This window comes from Corvus moneduloides, chromosome 26, assembly GCF_009650955.1.
Source record: "Corvus moneduloides isolate bCorMon1 chromosome 26, bCorMon1.pri, whole genome shotgun sequence".
NCBI lineage: Eukaryota > Metazoa > Chordata > Aves > Passeriformes > Corvidae > Corvus > Corvus moneduloides.
Window position 1 is genome coordinate 2104213 of NC_045501.1, and position 17461 is coordinate 2121673.

Below are 17461 nucleotides of genomic sequence, written 5' to 3' on the forward strand. Positions count from 1 at the left end.
TCCAGTCCCATCCCTGGACACAGGGAGTCCATCCATCCCCATCCCTGGACACAGGGAGTTTGTCCAGTCCCATCCCTGGACACAGGGAGTCCATCCAGTCCCATCCCTGGACACAGGGAGTTTGTCCAGTCCCATTCCTGGACACGTGGAGTCCATCCATCCCCATCCCTGGACACATGGAGTCCATCCATCCCCATCCCTGGACACAGGGAGTCCATCCATCCCTGTTCCTGTGTGGGACTAACTGTGATGGCACGGACAGAGAGCCCATTCCCATCTCTTTTTTGGCATAAACACACATTTCTGGCACTGCAGAGCTGGTTCAGGGCCCTTCTGTGCAGGAGAAGTGCCTTTGTGGGCTCAGTTCTACACGGGGACGAGAGGAAAGGCCTGGCAGGATCGCTCCAGCCTGACGGGAAGGATTTTTCCAGCTCATCCCACAGAAGAGTTCAGAGGGAGGAGAGAAACACCCCTGACACAGCCCAGGCTGGTGGGGGGCTCATTCAGTGTCCCTGAAGTGCCACCAAAGAGCTGCTGGTGACAATTTTCCCATGGGCAGGGGGGATGGAGCACATTCCAGGGCTGGGAACCCCGGGAAGTGCCACTCACCAGGCAGGTCTGCAGGTTCAGGGTCACCAGCTCGGGACAGTGGGCACCGATGAACTTCAGGGCCTCGTCCTCCAGCTGGAAGGGAAAACAAACAGGGATGGGAACAGCTCCCACTGAGATCCAGGACTTACAGCTGGGAGAGCAGGGAAATTGGAATTTCCTTTGAGGAAGAGGGAAAGACAGCATAGGAACAGGAACAGCAGGAGCATTCCTGCCTTGGGGGGTTGGTTTTGCATCTTTGGGAGAAGAGCCTGGCCCCAAAAATGCTTCCCTACCCTGGATCTGGCAGTGCTGCTGGATTTCTATTATTATTATTATTATTATTAATTATCTTTATAGTTACTACTATATTATTATTATTAATAATAATTATCTTTATAGTTACTACTATATTATTATTATTTATATCTATATTTAGTATTATTTTATTATTATTATTGTTGTTATTACCATATTATTAATATTACATTTTTATTATCATTATTTTCTTTTTAGTCTTATCCTATAATTATCAATATTATTCTCACTACTACGGTCATCATAATAAAATATAATAAATAAAAATTAAACATGAATATAGAATATTGTACATTATTGTATTATCCTATGCATTATGTGTAATTCTTATCACGCTTCTGATTATTATACAATAAACACGATTAAAATCATATAATATGAAATAATTGACACTATTATGTTATTCCTATATATTAATATCATTATTACCATTTCAACAATCATTGTCATTATCATCCTTATAAAATCTCATCAGTACAATTAAACAACAATAGAGCAGTAAACACAGCACACAATATTCCACGCCCCCACTCATCCCAGCTGGGCTGATTCCCACTTTTCCAGAGCCGTACCTGGGTGCAGCCCTTGAGGGACAGGGCCCGGAGCCCCCCACAGCCCCGCACCAGCGCCTGGATCCCGTCCTTGGTCACTTGGTCGCACCAGGAGATGATGAGCTGTTCCAGCAGCGGGCATCCCTCGCTGGGGACACAGGGAGACACATGGAAATGTTCATTTGCCTTGGGAAAAATCCTGCTCCAAGCCAGAAGCGCTGGGATTCCCATTTGTGGGACCCACAGAGCGCAGCTGCACCTGGCAAACGCCAGCTCCAGAGGGAGGTTCTGCAGGGAGTGTGGGGTGCTGCTGGGTTGGCTGGAGGATCTTAGAGGTCTTTTCCAGCCTATAATTCCATGGCAAATCCCTGCTGCTGGCTCCTACCTCAGTGCTTTCAGGGACAGGTTGGTTATGGAGGTGCAGGAAGCCAAATCCAGGTGCCTGAGTTTGGAGCAGAACTTGCTGAGGCTGGTGCAGGTGCTGGAAGAGACACACGGGGGACACTCCTGCAATGGATTCATCCCAGGACACAGAAATCCCGTGGGATGGGCAGGCTGCGGTGAGGATGGAGGTGGGACACTGGCAGAGGTTCCCAGAGCAGCTGTGGCTGCCCCCAGATCCCTGGAAGTGTCCAAGGCCAGGCTGGATGGGGCTTGGAGCACCCTGGGATAGGGGAAGGTGTCCCTGCCCATGGCAGGGGCGGCACTGGATGGGTTTTAAGGTCCTTCCAATCCAAACCATTCCATGATTCCATGACCTCCCACACTCCCAAGCCTGGCTTTCCCTTAAAAAAGAGAGGGAGAACAGGGGCGCCCAGGGAAGAGGGAGGAGTTTTACTCACGTGTCCGTGATCTTGGTACAACCATTGAGGTTCAACACTTCGATGTTCCTGCAGTTCTGGGCAAAGGTCCTTTGGAAAAGGAAAGGGGAAACACTGGATTTGTCAGGCAATGGAATCCCAGGTGGTTTACAGCATTTGTTTGAAGTGTAACACATCAGATTAAAGTTTCACAAAATGGCATCGAACAGATGGAAGAAAAAAATCAAGAAGAAAGTCAAAAGAATCAAGAAAGAAGAAAGGAATCAAGAAAATCAAGAAGAAAATCAGGATGAAAATCAAGAAAAGAAACAAGAAAATTAAGAAGAAAATCAAAAAGAACATCAAGAAAGAAGGAGATAATCAAGAAGAAAAGAATCAAGAAAACCAAGAAGGAAACCAAGAAGGAAATCAAGAAAGAAGAAAGGAATCAAGAAAGAAAAAGCAAGAAAATCAAGAAGTAAATCAAGAGAATCAAGAAGAAAATCAAGAAAAAGAAAAGAACCAAGAAAATAAAGAAGGAAATCAAGAAAGAAGAAAAGAATCAAGGAAAGAACCTATCAAGAAGAAAATAATCAAGAAAATCAAGAAGAAAATCAGGAACAAACCCAAGAAAATCCCTGATTTCTGCTGCCCCACCTCTTGCCCTGGGATGTCCCAGCCTGGGTCACCCTCAGCCTCAGCACTTGGCTTTATTTGAATGAGAACTGAGAGAAGTGGCTGCTGGGTGAGGTTAAAAATGATAAATTAGGTGATAAAACCACGATAAATTAAATGATAAAAATGATGAATTAAATGATAAAAATGATGAATTAAATAATAAAAAATGGATGAATCAAATGAGAAATCAAATGAGAAATCAAATGAGAAATTAAATGAGAAATTAAATGAGAAATTAAACAAGAAATTAATCATCTCTGTCACTGCTCTCCAGGTTTTGACACCCTGAGGGTCTCGGATGCAAAGTGGGGATAAGTGATCCCAATCCTGGTTTTCCAGCCCATTCCAGAGCAGGACCAAGGTGCAGCTCTACCTTAAGGCGTTGTCCCCCACTCCCAGGCAGCCGCGCAGGCTCAGCTTCCGCAGGAATCCCCCACATCTCTTGGAAATGTTCTCCACCACCCGGCCCTGGGGGAGACAGGAAGAGCCACGTGAGAAGCCCGAAGAGCTCCAGGGGTGAACATTCTGCAGACTAACAACAGTTTGGTATTCAAGGGAAAAACGGTGCTAAGGCAACACAAAAGCCATGGGAATGGGCTAAAGGGAGGGGGAGGGAGAATTATTCAGCTTCTGAAGATGGAGAGACAAGGAGCAATCACCTAAAGCCAATCAGCTACAGAATTTTGAGGAATTTCCTCCAGTTTGGAGCTCCTGGACATGGGCACAGACTCCCCAAGGAGCTACACCCCAGATTTCCAAGTACAGCCAATGGATGAACTCCAATTTCTACTCAAAACCAGATGAGCAGAACCAGCCCATGAGTTTTGCTCCTGCAGGAAAAAGGATTCAACCATTTGTGCTCAAGAGATCCAGGAAAAGGCTTTTTAATTTCAAGTCTGGATCCAGTGGAAGCCTCCAAAGACTCCACTACAGCCAGGATTTACTTTTCTCCCTGGGAATGAAGGGCAAAACCACTGGAGATTATTTGTACCCGTGCTCAGAAGCTCAGAAACTTCCCCTGCACTTCGGTTGTTCCTCAGAGAACAGGAGCATCCCTCGGTCCTTCCTGGACTAACTGGCACTTGGGACCTCTGTGAGATGAGGATTTTCTTCCAGAATCTCTTTTCCAGTCTAAAAAAACCCCAAATCAGCCACCAGGCTCAATACAGCACAACCCCACCACCAGACAAGGGACCCTGGGCTGTCCAGGTGAGCTCTGGGGACACCACGGGAGCAGCTCCACATCCCTGCAAAAAGGCTGGAAAAGCTGAAACGCTCCCTGATTTTGCAGTTCCTCAAGCAATCCTAGGAATTCTGCTTGAATTAAACAAGCCAACCGTGTTTCTATCAAGAATTTGCATGGACTGATGGATTTAACTCCGTTACAGCACAGCCTGAGGACGCCAGGAAGCCCAGCAGGAACTCTGAGGTGAGGTACAACGAATTCCAGCATTTTGCTTTCAAAGGGGCAGCTGGGCTTAAGCAACAACACGGGTTTGATGTGCAGGGACATGAAAACCACCCAAAAAGCACTGAGGAATGGGAAAAGCCTGGTTTGTGTTCCCAGCCTCTCCCTCCTCCCAGGCTGAGCCGCTCAGTCCCATCTCCTGCCACTGCACACGTCAGGAGCCCTGAGAACTCCACTCTAAATCAGTAATTCCATGGGTCCAGGATTTTTAGGGCATGTTATGAGGTGAAGGATTCATTAGGAAGACCAAAAATCCCTCATTTCCTTTCCCCAGGCCACTCAGACCCTGCTGAGGTGTCGGTGCCACTTCCTGCTCCTCATCCCTGTCCCTGCTCAGACTCTCATCAGCACAAAGGGAATTATTTTAACTCTTTCCTCCAAAATCAGGGGTGGATTTCCCACAAGGTGGGAACCTTCACTCAGCAGGTGCTTAATGCCTCTGGTCTACCACAACTTAAAGCCACACATTCCCCATTTCCCTCCTCCAATGTGAAACGTTCCCAATCCCCCTCCTCCATCGTGTTTTGAACAGGATAAACCATCCTGATAAGAGACTTAAGGATTGGGTTTTTTCCTCATCCCTTTTCCTGCTCAAGGCAATTTGAATTTTCATCCTCCATCCCCCCACTGGTGCTGCAGAATCCACATCCCACAGGTTCAGCTACAACAGAGCAGCTCCAAAGCTGCATCTTTTAAGGACAATTTGGACCTCCCGAATCACCTCCAATTTCATTTTTTGGTATTAAAGATACAAATGTTGCAGGCCATGATTCAACAGACATTCAGTCCTCAAGGTCTTGTCGGTGCTAACTTTGAGTGCAAGGAGGAGTAGTTAAAAGTCTCCTCCACACAAGCAGCAGTTTTCCCCAAAAATGCACCTTTCCTACTAATTTCTGTTTTCAGAACACCCAAAACTACTTTCCTTCCATTCCTACCTTTAAGTCTTGCTAGAGGTGTAGAATTCTGTCCATTTTCAAAAGCTGAATGGATTGCCAAGACTTTAAAATAGACTCCCTGAAGCTGAAGAACTGAAATTAATGATTTCTATCTCCAGGGAAGGCAGAAAGGGTTACACTGGGAGTATTAATCCATTCTAGGCTGTAATTACATTTTAACAAGAAGAAATGGGTTTGTATGTCACTGAATGATACCTCAATATCCCTCTGGAAATCAAACAGGTCAATTCGCTGCCAGTTACTGCCATCCAGGGCCAGAACATTCCATGCCTTTATCGGGGGAAAAAATGTAAATGTGCGGTTAATATGAAAAAAAAAAAAGGTCAGTGGGGAGCCAGTTACAGTTTGTTCCTTTGAGAAACAACATTCTGTCCCAGGTGGGGAGGCAACAGATAATTCCAGCCAGCAGGGAGAACTGGGCTGGCACCAGCAGCACCTGCAGGGAGCAGGGATCCCTCACAACTCGGAATTCCAATTCCCCCAGCCAAGGAAGAGGCACCCTGGCTGCTTCCACTCCCTTGGGAGGTGGAGCTGGGAGCCAGGAGAGTGCTTGGAGCTCGGCTATCTTCACATTCCTGGCTGGAATCTCCTCCCCAACACCTCAGAGGACTCCTGGGCACAGGTGAGTCCCCTGGGGGACCCCACACGGGGCAGCTGCGCTGACAAAGGGTTTGGTTTTTGTTTAAATAACCAAAATCTCTGGCGGTTCCTGCTCCGAAGGAGAAGCAGGAACCCGGAGCTGGTCACTGTGCCCTCAGCCAGGAGCACAGGGCTGCATTTAAAGTTCTGCTTACGTCACCAAGGTAAACAAGTGGAGCTTGTAGCAACCAGGAGCCAGCGTTGTGCAAGAGCCAGGGATAAACACAGGGGGATTTTCCACCCCATCTGCCCCGTGCACCGAGCTCAGCCCCAGCACAAACACCAGCTCTTGGGCAGCAGTTAGTGCAGAGTTACAACAGACAGCAGAACTGAGCAAATTCAATTGATTTTTTGGGGGGTTTAAAGCTCAACGCTGATATTTGTTTTAAGGTCTGGTTACAGCCAGGAGAAGAGCAGTGGGAAATGCCCCAGTGGCTGTGTAATTCCATGGGCAGTGTAGGGAACGTTCCAGAGCCTTCCTGCACATCCCTGCAGGAACTTCCCGTGCTGTGCCACGGAATGTGGTCCGTGCTGTGTTCCCTGTGCAAACAGGAGCTGGGACAGGCCAGGAGAACACTCTGACATTGGCAAAGAGTCCCTGACAGCCCATTCTGGCCAATATTGCTCTGCTGGATTTCAGCTGGAAGCTCTTTCCCTGCAAGGCCTGTGTTATTCAGGTCATCACTGTAATGCCCAGACACCACACTGGGTATTTTTTAATGCAATTAACAATGTTTAAGCATCCTTTTTTTTAAAAATTCCAATGTATTTAAAGTAATTAAATCAGTCGTGGTTGAGGTTTGGAGCCAGGACTGATGGGTTTTTGCAGGTGTCACCCAGCCAGGATGGTGAACACACCACTCCAACTCCTTCCCTGGATCACCATCCCACCCTTGCTGTGCTGCTTCCTCTGGGAGCTACCAGACACTGGCAGGAAAAATAAACCTGAATAAATCTGGAAGCTCCAGATAAATGGACCTTCCAGTCCAGTTGGAGGAATTTTCCCAAACAAATAATCCAAGTTGGATTTCATCAAGTGAAGCCCACAAAGGATAAGAAAAACCCCTCATTTTATTTCCCTGCTTACTCCAACTATCTCCAAGGAGAAAATAAACGTTGACTGTGCAGCATCTTTGTGAATCAGAATTCCTGTCTTTCCACCAAAACCCACAGGATGCCATTTTGGACTCATCCCACGTTGGGGATTTCAGGGGTGTGAGGTCCCTGTACAAACCCAGAACGAGGGGAGAGCTCTGGGCAAAAAGTCAGCCCCATCCCCTTGGTACCTGGGACATTGGAAAATGCTATTCCAGCTTGGAATTCCCCCTCACTGGGGCTATGGGAATTTTCCAGGACTTCCAGAGGACACTAAATAACTCCAGCTGAGTGGCACAAAACTCCCTGGTCCAACCCCCCCGGGGTGACGTGCTGGGGATGCTGGAGAGGGAGGATTGGCACCCAAGTCCAACCCCCTGCTAAAATCCACCAGGAAAGAGGAAGGTTCTTACCCTGGAAACTTGAGCACAACGACACAGAGTGACCACATCCAGGAAAGAGAAAATTCTGGAACAGAAATAAGAGATACCTTATTGGTTATTGACATTTAAAACAAAAGGGACATGGAAAACAAAGGGGTGAAAGCAGAAAAAAAAAAAAAGACTGGGACAGCAAAACTTCTTTGTGATTCGGCTGAAAGCTGAACTGTGAAAAGAAGTGCAGAGGCAGCAATTCCCAAATGGAAGCAAAACACAGCTATGGAGCCACTGGGAAACAGAAACCTCACACCTTGGAGTAGCTCCTGACCCCAAATCAGTGACTGCTCACCCAAAGCGAGCCTTGCAGGAGCCCCACACTGGGACAGGACAGGGAGCACCACCAGGGCTGCTGGGCTGGCTGTGACTCCGCACAGGAGTGACTCCCAACACGCCAGCACCTTCAGCAGCAGCTCCCAAAGCGGGCAGTGCCATCCCTCATTCCCAGGCATGGAGGCAGGGCACAGCCCGGATTCGGTGCCCGGATTATTCCTGGTTTGCCCAGCGGTGATGGCAGGGCTGGAGCAGCTCTGCTGGGAGGAGAGGCTGGGACAGCTGGGCTTCTTCAGGCTTCAGGGTGACCCAACTGTGGCCTCCCAGTACCTGAAGGGGCTACAGGAAAGGTGAAGCAGGACTGTTCCCAAGGGTCTGGAGTGCCAGGATAAGGGGGAATGGGGTTAAACTGCCAGAGGGAAGGGTTGGATGGGATATTGGGAAGAAATTCCTTCCTGTCAGGGTGGGGAGGGGCTGGAATGGGTTTTCCAGAGAAGCTGTGGCTGCCCCATCCCTGGAAGTGTCCCAGGCCAGGCTGGAGCACCCTGGGATAGGGGAAGGTGTCCCATGGCAGGGGGTGGGAATGGATGGGACTTAAGGTCCCATCCAGGGTTCCGCGCTCCCACGACTGGCAGAGCCAGATGTGCTCAGCCAGGAGGGACCAACCACTTTGTGGTCACTCCTGAGTGTCACCCTGGGCCAGGACACACCCCGGGGACATGGCCAACGCCCGGGGCTATTATTGGGATAAAGGAATGACAAGGCTGAGACTGCCAGGCTTTTCCCTCGGGATCACACCCCCCCAGCTGTGGATGCAGGAAGCCCCGAGCTCATGGAAAGCTCCCAATCTGCACCAAGACATCAATAATGTATAAAATTCAATGGGGTTTCAATGTCACTTTATGGTTGATGGTTCTTCAAACAATCGTGTCCCAAAGCAGACGAGGTCAAGCGGAGGGTGGGAGGACATCAAGGTCTCGTTCCCTTTGGGAACAATTATAAAACTGTAGGTTTTGCAAAGATAATACAAAGAGTTCGACCACAATATGCTTTAATATTTTAATTTAATATTCTCAACTTGAAGGCCACCCGAAAGAGAAGGCAAATGTCAGCCAGGAGCATCCTGAGCAGCAGGGATAGAAAAAGCACTTCAGAAACACCAATACTGGGGGGAAAGGGTGTTCGTGATGGAGGGTGAATGCAGATGGTTTATCAGAACATTGATGCTAAAGGTATCACACAGCAGCACTCAGCTAAACCAGGATAAACAGCCACATTCTCTCTTGTGCTCCCACACTTCCCAGGGATACTCGTGGATCCAAGGAGTTAAGGGGTTAAGATTCAAGGGGTCAAAGGCACTTCTGATCTTATCAAGAGACAAAACTGACAGTGATGTGCTGGGGAAAGCTCTGGAGAAGATCCCACGTGCATTTTAACATCGTTTGGGATCCCCAGTTCTGCATTTCAGAGCAGCTTCCCCCTCCCTGCCTACGGACAAGGCTCCCCCTGCCCCCAATGTCATTTACTGGTGTCCAAGGGTTTATTCAGCACCATGTCCATGCACAACAATACCAGGAAAACCTGGGGAAATGAGAGAAGCTGGGGAAAATTCTTATTTACTCCTACAGTGGGAATTTAGGGTGAAAGTAAAACTTCAAATTCTACGGGAGCAGCGGCTGGGTCACTCACTATGGAAGTTTTCTCTGTTTTCATTAAAATTCCCTTCTCCACGGGAATCCCAGACTGCCAATAACCACCTCATCCCTCTATCAGGGCTCGTAGATCTCGGATAAATTCTCTTCCACTTCCTGCTCCTCCCTTCCCAGCCTGCCCACACAATAACAGGGATGCACCCCGGCCAAACCCTCACCCCTCTCCCTCCCCAGCACAGAAATCTCAGCTCTGAGAACCTCCAGAGCCTTTTCCAGTGTTCCCTCAGCTCCTCTTGCTCTTGTCCAAGACCCTGAGTCGATGAATCAGCAGAATCAGGCCGCAAAAATGACTTTTTCACAGCAGTCACTCCTTGCTTGTGGATTTTACTGGATCCAGCTGCTCCCCATGGGCCAGGAAGGGCAGCAAGGAGCACAGGTAAAGTCCTGCAGGCACCATGACCCAAGCTGAGAAATCCACTGAAGCCCTGAGGAGGTGCTTTTCCCTCTCCAAGGAACTGCTGGAGAACATTAAAATACCCCAAGCCCCACAGATAAGCAGTGACTGAGCAGCAGCAGAAAGTTGATCAGCACTACTTCAATGATTTCCCCCAATTCTGCTTTAACAGCCCCAAAGGCACCGTGCTGGGATATTTATTTTTCCACCCAAACAGGATTCCTGTTCTCACAGCTGCCTGATGAGCCCTTTCACATCGGTCTTTTTACTCTTGAGAGTTGACAGTGGAGGAAATAATCCACAAAATTGACTTTATCATCAAACAGTGATCACAGACTGAGCTTCCCAAACAGGAATTAAGTCTGGAATTGCAGCAGATTAAATTGTCACACAGCAAAGGGACTCCCTACGTGTATGGTTTTGTCTGAACAGCTCAGCTCTGCACAATTTGGGTAAAACATACTCACTTTGAGCAATTTTCAGGTTTCAACCTCTTAATCCACTCAGGGGTTTCTAGGACTCCTCACTTTCCCACTGCTGCTCTAATTAGATTAAGGTCAAGACTCTCATGAAATCCCTGGATGCTGCGGGCTCCAAGGTGAGCCAGCTTAGACCTTCAGCCTTCTAAAATTATCCACACTGATTTCTGCCAGCGACCCCCCCACCATCCCAGTTCAATTCCAGTTCATTTCCAGCTCAATCCTGCTCCCACGGGCTGGGCAGGGGGACAGAAACCACAGCTCTGCTGCCAACTCAGTGCTCCCCCTGGGCACAACTCCAGCTCCCGAGGGATAAAGCAGCGTGTGGGGATGGCAGAGCCAGGGCTAGGGGTGTGCTGGGGATGTGCTGGGGATGTGTTGGGCAGGGCTGGACGAGCAGAGCACGGAGTCAAAGCTGCTTAAGACAGGAGGGAGCTGCAAACTGCTTGACCTGCCCGTGACCCAGCAGGAGCAGCTGAATTCCCGCAGCCTGATCCCTGCTCCCAGCCAAGTGGGAGCTGTGCAGCAGCCCCACGTCACACTGGCAGTGCAGCCTCCTTCAGGAGGGCAGCAGGGAATGCCTCTGCCAGGGAAATCCAGGCTTGGCGCTGGGGGCTGGCTGCCAGGACTGGCAGGCAGCCCCCAGGAAGGAAAACACCTCTCCAACAGCAGTGGGAATGCAGGGAAACAGGGACAGGATGCCCCTCTGGGGACACAACCACAGCTGGAGCCAGCAGAGACCAGGGAGTCACCACTGGGAGTCACCGAGGCAGACACTGACAGGGAGGAGCTGGAGCAGCCAAGGAGCGAGGGGGCAGTGGAGGGAACTCTGCCTTTTGCTGCTGTGGCTCACTGCTGGCTGTGTGAAGGCACAGTCACCTCCAGAGGTGTCGCCTCCTGGCTCTCAGCTGGTGGGAGACAAAGCTGGGGCAGGTGCAGCAGTGCCAGGACATGGATTGGCCACCACCTGCTGGGGCTGGGGCTGCCCCTGCATCCCTGGCAGTGTCCCAGGCCAGGCTGGACGGGGCTTGGAGCAGCCTGGGCTAGTGGGAGGTGTCCCTACCCACGGCAGGTGGAACCAGACAATCCCCAAGTCCCTCCCAGCCCAAACCATCCTGGGATCTGTGACCTCTCCACCCATGTCCTGCTCTCTGGACACACAGGACAAACGTCCCTGTCCCAGGTGGGGCAGAACACGATGCCAGCGCTGCATCCCGGACACGGGACATCCGTCCCAGGACAGCCCTCGGGAGCACCACCCCTCTTGCTACATCCCTGTACTTTTAGGGATAAAGGCTGCTGTTCTCCCCTTTCAAATCCTCCTCCTCTTTATTTTGCCTAAGTGCAGCTTTCACTCCACAAACCGGGGACCCCAGAGCCGTCTGAGAGTGCCTGGAGCAGGGAACAGGACTTCACAGAGCAGTGCCCAAACACACCAGCCTTTGTCCTGCACACAGGGACACCCATTTACAGGAGATTCCCGCAGAAAACCCATCCAAGTTTCCCTTTCAAAGGCTGCACTGTCAATGCACAGTAATTAATTTTCGCAGTATGCTAACAGTGAATTCCAGCTCTCCAAAACATTACTTATGAGCTTTAAACATTTATCAACTCCCGATTTTCCCTCGGTTCCACCCGATCCCGAACAATTCCCTGCTCTGCAGCAGGTTGGGATGATCAGTGACAGCAGGACACAACAGGCACAGACATTTCCACAGGGCTGTGGCTTGTCCTGATGCAAATCCCTGCTCCACGCAGGACCATCCCTCCTTCCTGCCACAAATCCTTCTCCAACTGTCCGGCAGTGTTCATGGAATGGTTTGGGTTGGGAGGGACCTTAGGGATTGTCTGGTTCCACCTGCCATGGGCAGGGACACCTCCCACTAGCCCAGGCTGCTCCAAGCCCCGTCCAGCCTGGCCTGGGACACTGCCAGGGATGCAGGGGCAGCCCCAGCCCCAGCAGGTGGTGACCAATCCGTGTCCTGGCACTGCTGCGCCTGCCCCAGCTTTGTCTCCCGCCGGCTGAGAGCCAGGAGGTGACACCTCTGGAGGTGACTGTGCCTTCACACACCCAGCAATGAGCCAAACCTCAACCTCTGGCTCCACTCAGGATCACTCCACTTCCATCCACCAGCAACCTCACTGAGGCTCCAAGCGAGGTTCTGCTCCTGGGGAGCTCAATGCCCACACACCTCTCCTTCCCTGAAATCCATGCAAAATTCCATTTACATTCCATCACTCAATCCTTTTCTCCCTACCCTATTCCCCACATTCCCAGTGCCACACGGACTCCCAGCCTCACCCATCAGGGCTCTTCACCACCTGTCCCCAACCTAACCCTTGTCTTGTCACCTCAGCACAAGGACAAACCCTGGCTTTGTTGCACCTGCTCCCATTAGAAAAAGAAAATCATCTCAGAAAATCCAGAAAGACAACTTTTTGTCACTCTTCTGCTGCTGCACATCCCAGCCATGGTTCAGGACAAGCACAGTTGCTCCCACCTGCAAACTCCTCCTGTGGTGGCTGTGACTCCATCCTGCTCCTCCCAGAGGTGCCTCTCTTCCCCAGGTCCTGGGAGCTCATTTCACCCAGGGATCTCCACACACACGGACAATCATTTCCCGTGTCCCAGGCCCCAATCCCAAATATCCACACGGCAGCAGGGAGGGCTCTAACAACCACACATTGTGCTCTGGGGTGAGGAATACAGGAATAAAAGAGGCAGAATCAGGTGGGATATACCCTTCCAGAGGAGGCAGTGCACTGAAAACGAAGGATAGTCATCCCTTTTCCCTGTTCCTTTCATTCCAGCAGCACTTCCTTGGCTCACACTCCCCTCCCCAGACTTCACTGCCACCGAGTGTTGACAGAGCCACAGTTTCTCGCAGTGTAAGAACGCTGTTGCTGTTAATAATTCAAGATTCCATCTGCCTCCGCTTTCCCCATTTCCAGTCCAACACCTGAGTTTAAAGCACTGAAAAACTCGACTCTGCTTCCAGAGCCCAAACTGTGCCCGTGAGGCACAATCATCCCCCACACTCCCCTCCTGCTTCCCACAGGAGGGGCAGAACTATCCACAGACACCTTGAGGGTCTTAAAGGACTTTCCCAACCCTAACAATCCACAAAGTCTGAGCTGTTTGGGGTTTGCTGCAGAAGCAGCAGCCATGGTGCCCTTAACGAGAGCCCTGTATACAAGAGCAACTCCTTACTTGTTTCCCTTAACTTTGATAAGGGCCTCCTGCTCTCTCAGGAAAATGCCTACCAGGGAAATGACTGCAGCCCTGAACACCAGGTGTGAATGTTTCTCCTTTATCTCCCAGAACGCTGGGACGTGGCATGGTTGAACGAGTGGCTGATAACGGGCACAAAAGTCTGCCCTGCCAGCTGTTGGGGGGGGAAGCTGTTTTGTCCTTCCCCCTGCACGTTCCCAAATCCTTCTTAAAACTTTCCCATGGTAGAAACAGATAAATACTGAAGTGTGTGTAATAAAGATGGATCCTGCTAGATGAAATAGTGCTCTCTGTTCGTTTTTCTCCAAGCTGCTGCAAAATAGCTCCTGAACACGGACACCATCACTGAATCTCCAGCAGCAGCCGCCGCGTTTGAACTGAGCTGCGCCTGGAAGGGACCCCGATTTTTCATCTCCAGCTGCTGGACAGGTAAGATCCGAACGCAGAACTACGGGACAGGCTACATCCCACGAGCAGCAGCTTTATTTAAGAGATTTTGCAGAGAATTTTGAAAGAACAGGGATTTAACACCCCGACAGCTAAGTTAGCTGCTTTATTAGTATGGTTAATTAACAACTGTAACACATTCCCCCACCCCCCCGGTTCCTACAGCGCTACGGTGTGGAAAAGGTGGGAGTGGAGTTAGAGGCAGAGAGAGAGCAAGGGCGGCCGGTCACGGACGATATGTTAATGATATGTTAATCACATGGAAAACCGTATTTACCGCTTTGAAAACTTTGCAGCCTGCCGAGCAAGTCCGTGAACGCCCTGCCACAAATGGTTTAAATTCGGAGGCTGCTGCGAATGTTAGCAATGCCTCCGCAGAAGTGCCTGCGGAGTCAGGGGACGGGCATTCTCGGGGATTTGGGAAGTCTTTTGATCCTGGTTCTGTCGATCCTGAGAAAAGGTGTGATCCCTACCCTCCTGTAGCTCCTGTAAAACATTCAGCAGCGGCGCCTGCCGCTGCAGCTCGAGTGTCAGCTAATTCCTATCCTCCCCTCGCGTCCGCAACTTTACAACTCAACGCCGAATCCTTTACGTGTTCACTCGACAGCGGCGCGGGATCGGCAGCACCCGATGGCGGAGGAGAGCGGCGCCTGCAGCTCTGTGCTCAAGAAGCGGGTCCGAGCCGCGGGCAGGGGCCGGCAAAAACGGCCCGGCAGCGACCAGGAACGGGAGAGCAGCGGGGAGGAGGGCAGCACCGAGGTGCGGAACGAGCGGCGGCGGGACACCCGCCAACCCCATGATCCGCAAGAGGGAGAGGCCGGAGTACGCGCCGAGCAGCAGCGAGGATCCTGCCAAGGAGATGGGAGTCACCTACAAAGCGACCAGGTCAGCGAAACCTGTTGGCCCAGGAGACATGGGAGCCACAGCAGTGTATGAACTGGACACGGAGAAGGATGCTCAAGCCATCTTCGAGCGCAGCCAGAAAATCCAAGAGGAGCTGAGAGAAAAGGAAGATGATAAAATTTACCGTGGCATTAACAACTACCAGAAGTACGTGAAGCCCAAGGACACATCGATGGGCAACGCCTCTTCAGGAATGGTCAGGAAAGACCCCATCCGTGCCCCGGAGCACCTGCCAGCCACGGTGCGCTGGGACTACCAGCCCGACATCTGCAAGGACTACAAAGAGACCGGGTTCTGCGGCTTCGGGGACAGCTGCAAATTCCTGCACGACCGCTCGGACTACAAACACGGCTGGCAGATGGAACAGGAGCTGGACAAAGGCTGCTACGCCTTCAACGACGATAAAAACTACGAGGTGAGCAGCGATGAGGAGGACGTGCCTTTGAAATGCTTCATCCGCAGAGGTTCCTTTAGGAACCCCGTGGTCACCAAGTGTCGGCACTACTTCTGTGAGAGCTGTGCCCTCCGGCGCTATCGCAAATCCCAGCGCTGCTGCGTCTGTGACAAGCAAACCAACGGGGTATTCAACCCCGCCAAAGAGCTCACGGCGAAATTGGAAAAACACAAAGGAGAGGAAGAAGAGGAGCAGCAGCCAGACCGCGGAGAGGATCCACAGTAGCAGAACACGTTTGGTACGTAACTGAATAAAGCTTTAGTAAGATAAAAAAGAAAAAAGAGATGCAGAAGCAGCAGCCATGGTGTCCTTAACGAGAGGCCCGTATACAGCGACTCGTTTCTTGTTTCCCTTAACTTTGATAAGGGCCTTCTGCTCTCTCGGGAAAATGCCTACCAGGGAAATGACTGCAGCCCTGAACACCAGGTGTGAATGTTTCTCCTTTATCTCCCAGAACGATGGGACGTGGCATGGTTGAATGAGTGGCTGATAAGGGGCACAAAAGTCTGCCCTGCCAGCTGTTTGGGGGTGTAGCTGTTTTGTCCTTCCCCCTGCACGTTCCCAAAACATATAAATACTGGAGTGTGTGTAATAAAGATGGATCCTGCTAGATGAAGCAGTGCTCTCTGTTTGTTCTTCTCCAAGCTGCTGCAAAATTTGCCAACGGGGCCATCCTGCCAGGAGCTGAACATCTGGCTCCTATTGACAAGGGACAGGACAAAGTCCACTCGAGTGTAACTGGAGCAGAGGGATTAACTTTTGTTTTCAATTCAACCCCTCAGAGAAGCAGAATCCTGTTCTCTACATCAGCCCATCCTCACCGGTTACTCTCATTAAGGACCTGATTTAAAGTTCCTCCGTTCACCAAACAGGCAGGCAGCAAATCAATCCAGCCTTTAAAACCCCAAAACTCAATCCCATTCAGCACAAACTGATGACACAGACCTTGGACCTGCCTCTGTTTGGGTCTGGCTTTATGAGCAACCCGATCCAAGCTCACCATGTGGGAGCACAGCAGCAAAATCCTGGATGCAAACAACAACCCCCTGGCGTCCAGGGAGGACTCACCGAAGCAGCAGCTCTTTGGGCAGTTTTTTGTTGATCGCAGCTTCATCGTTGTTTGAGAACATCTGCAAATAGAAAAAATGACACCATTTAGCCACATCTCAAGGGAACAAACCCTGCTTTACTCCAGGGAAGAAGTGGTTGGTTAATGAGGCCATTTCCAGACATCTGGACCGATAAATTCCTAACAGATAAACTTAGTGCTGCAGCTTTCCAGCTCCTGGTCTGGACCACAGCTGGGTGGGGTATTACATCAAAATATCTTAAAATGTGGTGCAAGGATGCTCTGTGGATTGAGAGATTAAATGGAAACTGAGATTTGCAGCTGTTTTAGTGAAGTAAATGATAATCAGGATGTGCTTGTGAGTTGGCACTGACTGGGGAGGCTCCCTCAGCATTTTGGGGGGTGCCCCAAGGCACAGACACATCAAAACCGGGAGGTTTTACAGATCAAACCTCCGGCCAAGGGGCTGAAGGGAAGAGGAGTCCAGCAGCCCAAATATCCACCAAACAGAGGTGGAAGGTGCAGGTGTAGCAGGGCTGGTTTCTGTGATGGAAAAGGTGAACAGAGAAACAACAAACTCTTGCAGGGCCCAGAACGTTCTCCCAGCCCTCAGGAGCGCTGGGACAAACAGAACTGATTTTTAAACCACCAAGAAGGGTTTAAAGGGAGTTGTGATCTCTGGTGCTGCACCAGGAGGAGGGATAATGCTGGGAAAGCTCTGTGTTCTTCCAAGGCAATGAGGCCAGAGCTGGTTCCTGTATCCCTCCAAATCCATGGACGACACCTGATGCACTTGGAATGGACTCTGGGACCAGGTAAAACCATCTCAGGCACTCTAAAAACGGGAGAACCTTTATTTTTTCCTAAGGATTCCCAAGGAAAATAGAGAGCAAAGCCTCATGTGGCTCGTGAGAACTATCGAAATAAACACAGTTCTAAGATTTGGTATTGTGAGGCCGTGGGGAAAA

The 17461-nt window shown here is 50.5% G+C and overlaps 2 protein-coding genes across 3 annotated transcripts in view; one reads left to right on the plus strand and one right to left on the minus strand.

Moving 5' to 3' along the window:
* The window catches only part of FBXL20 (F-box and leucine rich repeat protein 20), a 36326-nt gene that overhangs the window by 7630 nt on the left and 11235 nt on the right, over positions 1-17461 (minus strand). Inside the window, exons 1-9 of one of the 2 annotated variants that reach the window (XM_032134234.1) lie at positions 16493-16554; positions 14942-15064; positions 7507-7561; positions 5555-5629; positions 3309-3403; positions 2300-2368; positions 1843-1938; positions 1479-1605; positions 610-684 (exon numbers count right to left, since the gene is read on the minus strand). In XM_032134234.1, the coding sequence (XP_031990125.1) occupies positions 610-684; positions 1479-1605; positions 1843-1938; positions 2300-2368; positions 3309-3403; positions 5555-5629; positions 7507-7561; positions 14942-14982 (633 nt within the window). In that variant the 5' untranslated portion in view covers positions 14983-15064; positions 16493-16554. Of the gene's footprint in view, positions 1-609; positions 685-1478; positions 1606-1842; positions 1939-2299; positions 2369-3308; positions 3404-5554; positions 5630-7506; positions 7562-14941; positions 15065-16492; positions 16555-17461 lie in introns of those variants that run through there. The other variant, XM_032134233.1, reaches the window with a different exon arrangement.
* On the plus strand, positions 14698-15691 carry LOC116455888 (E3 ubiquitin-protein ligase RNF113A-like). The gene is given in 2 exon segments (XM_032134265.1): positions 14698-14853; positions 14855-15691. Coding segments are annotated over 2 exon segments (951 nt in total). The 3' UTR covers positions 15650-15691.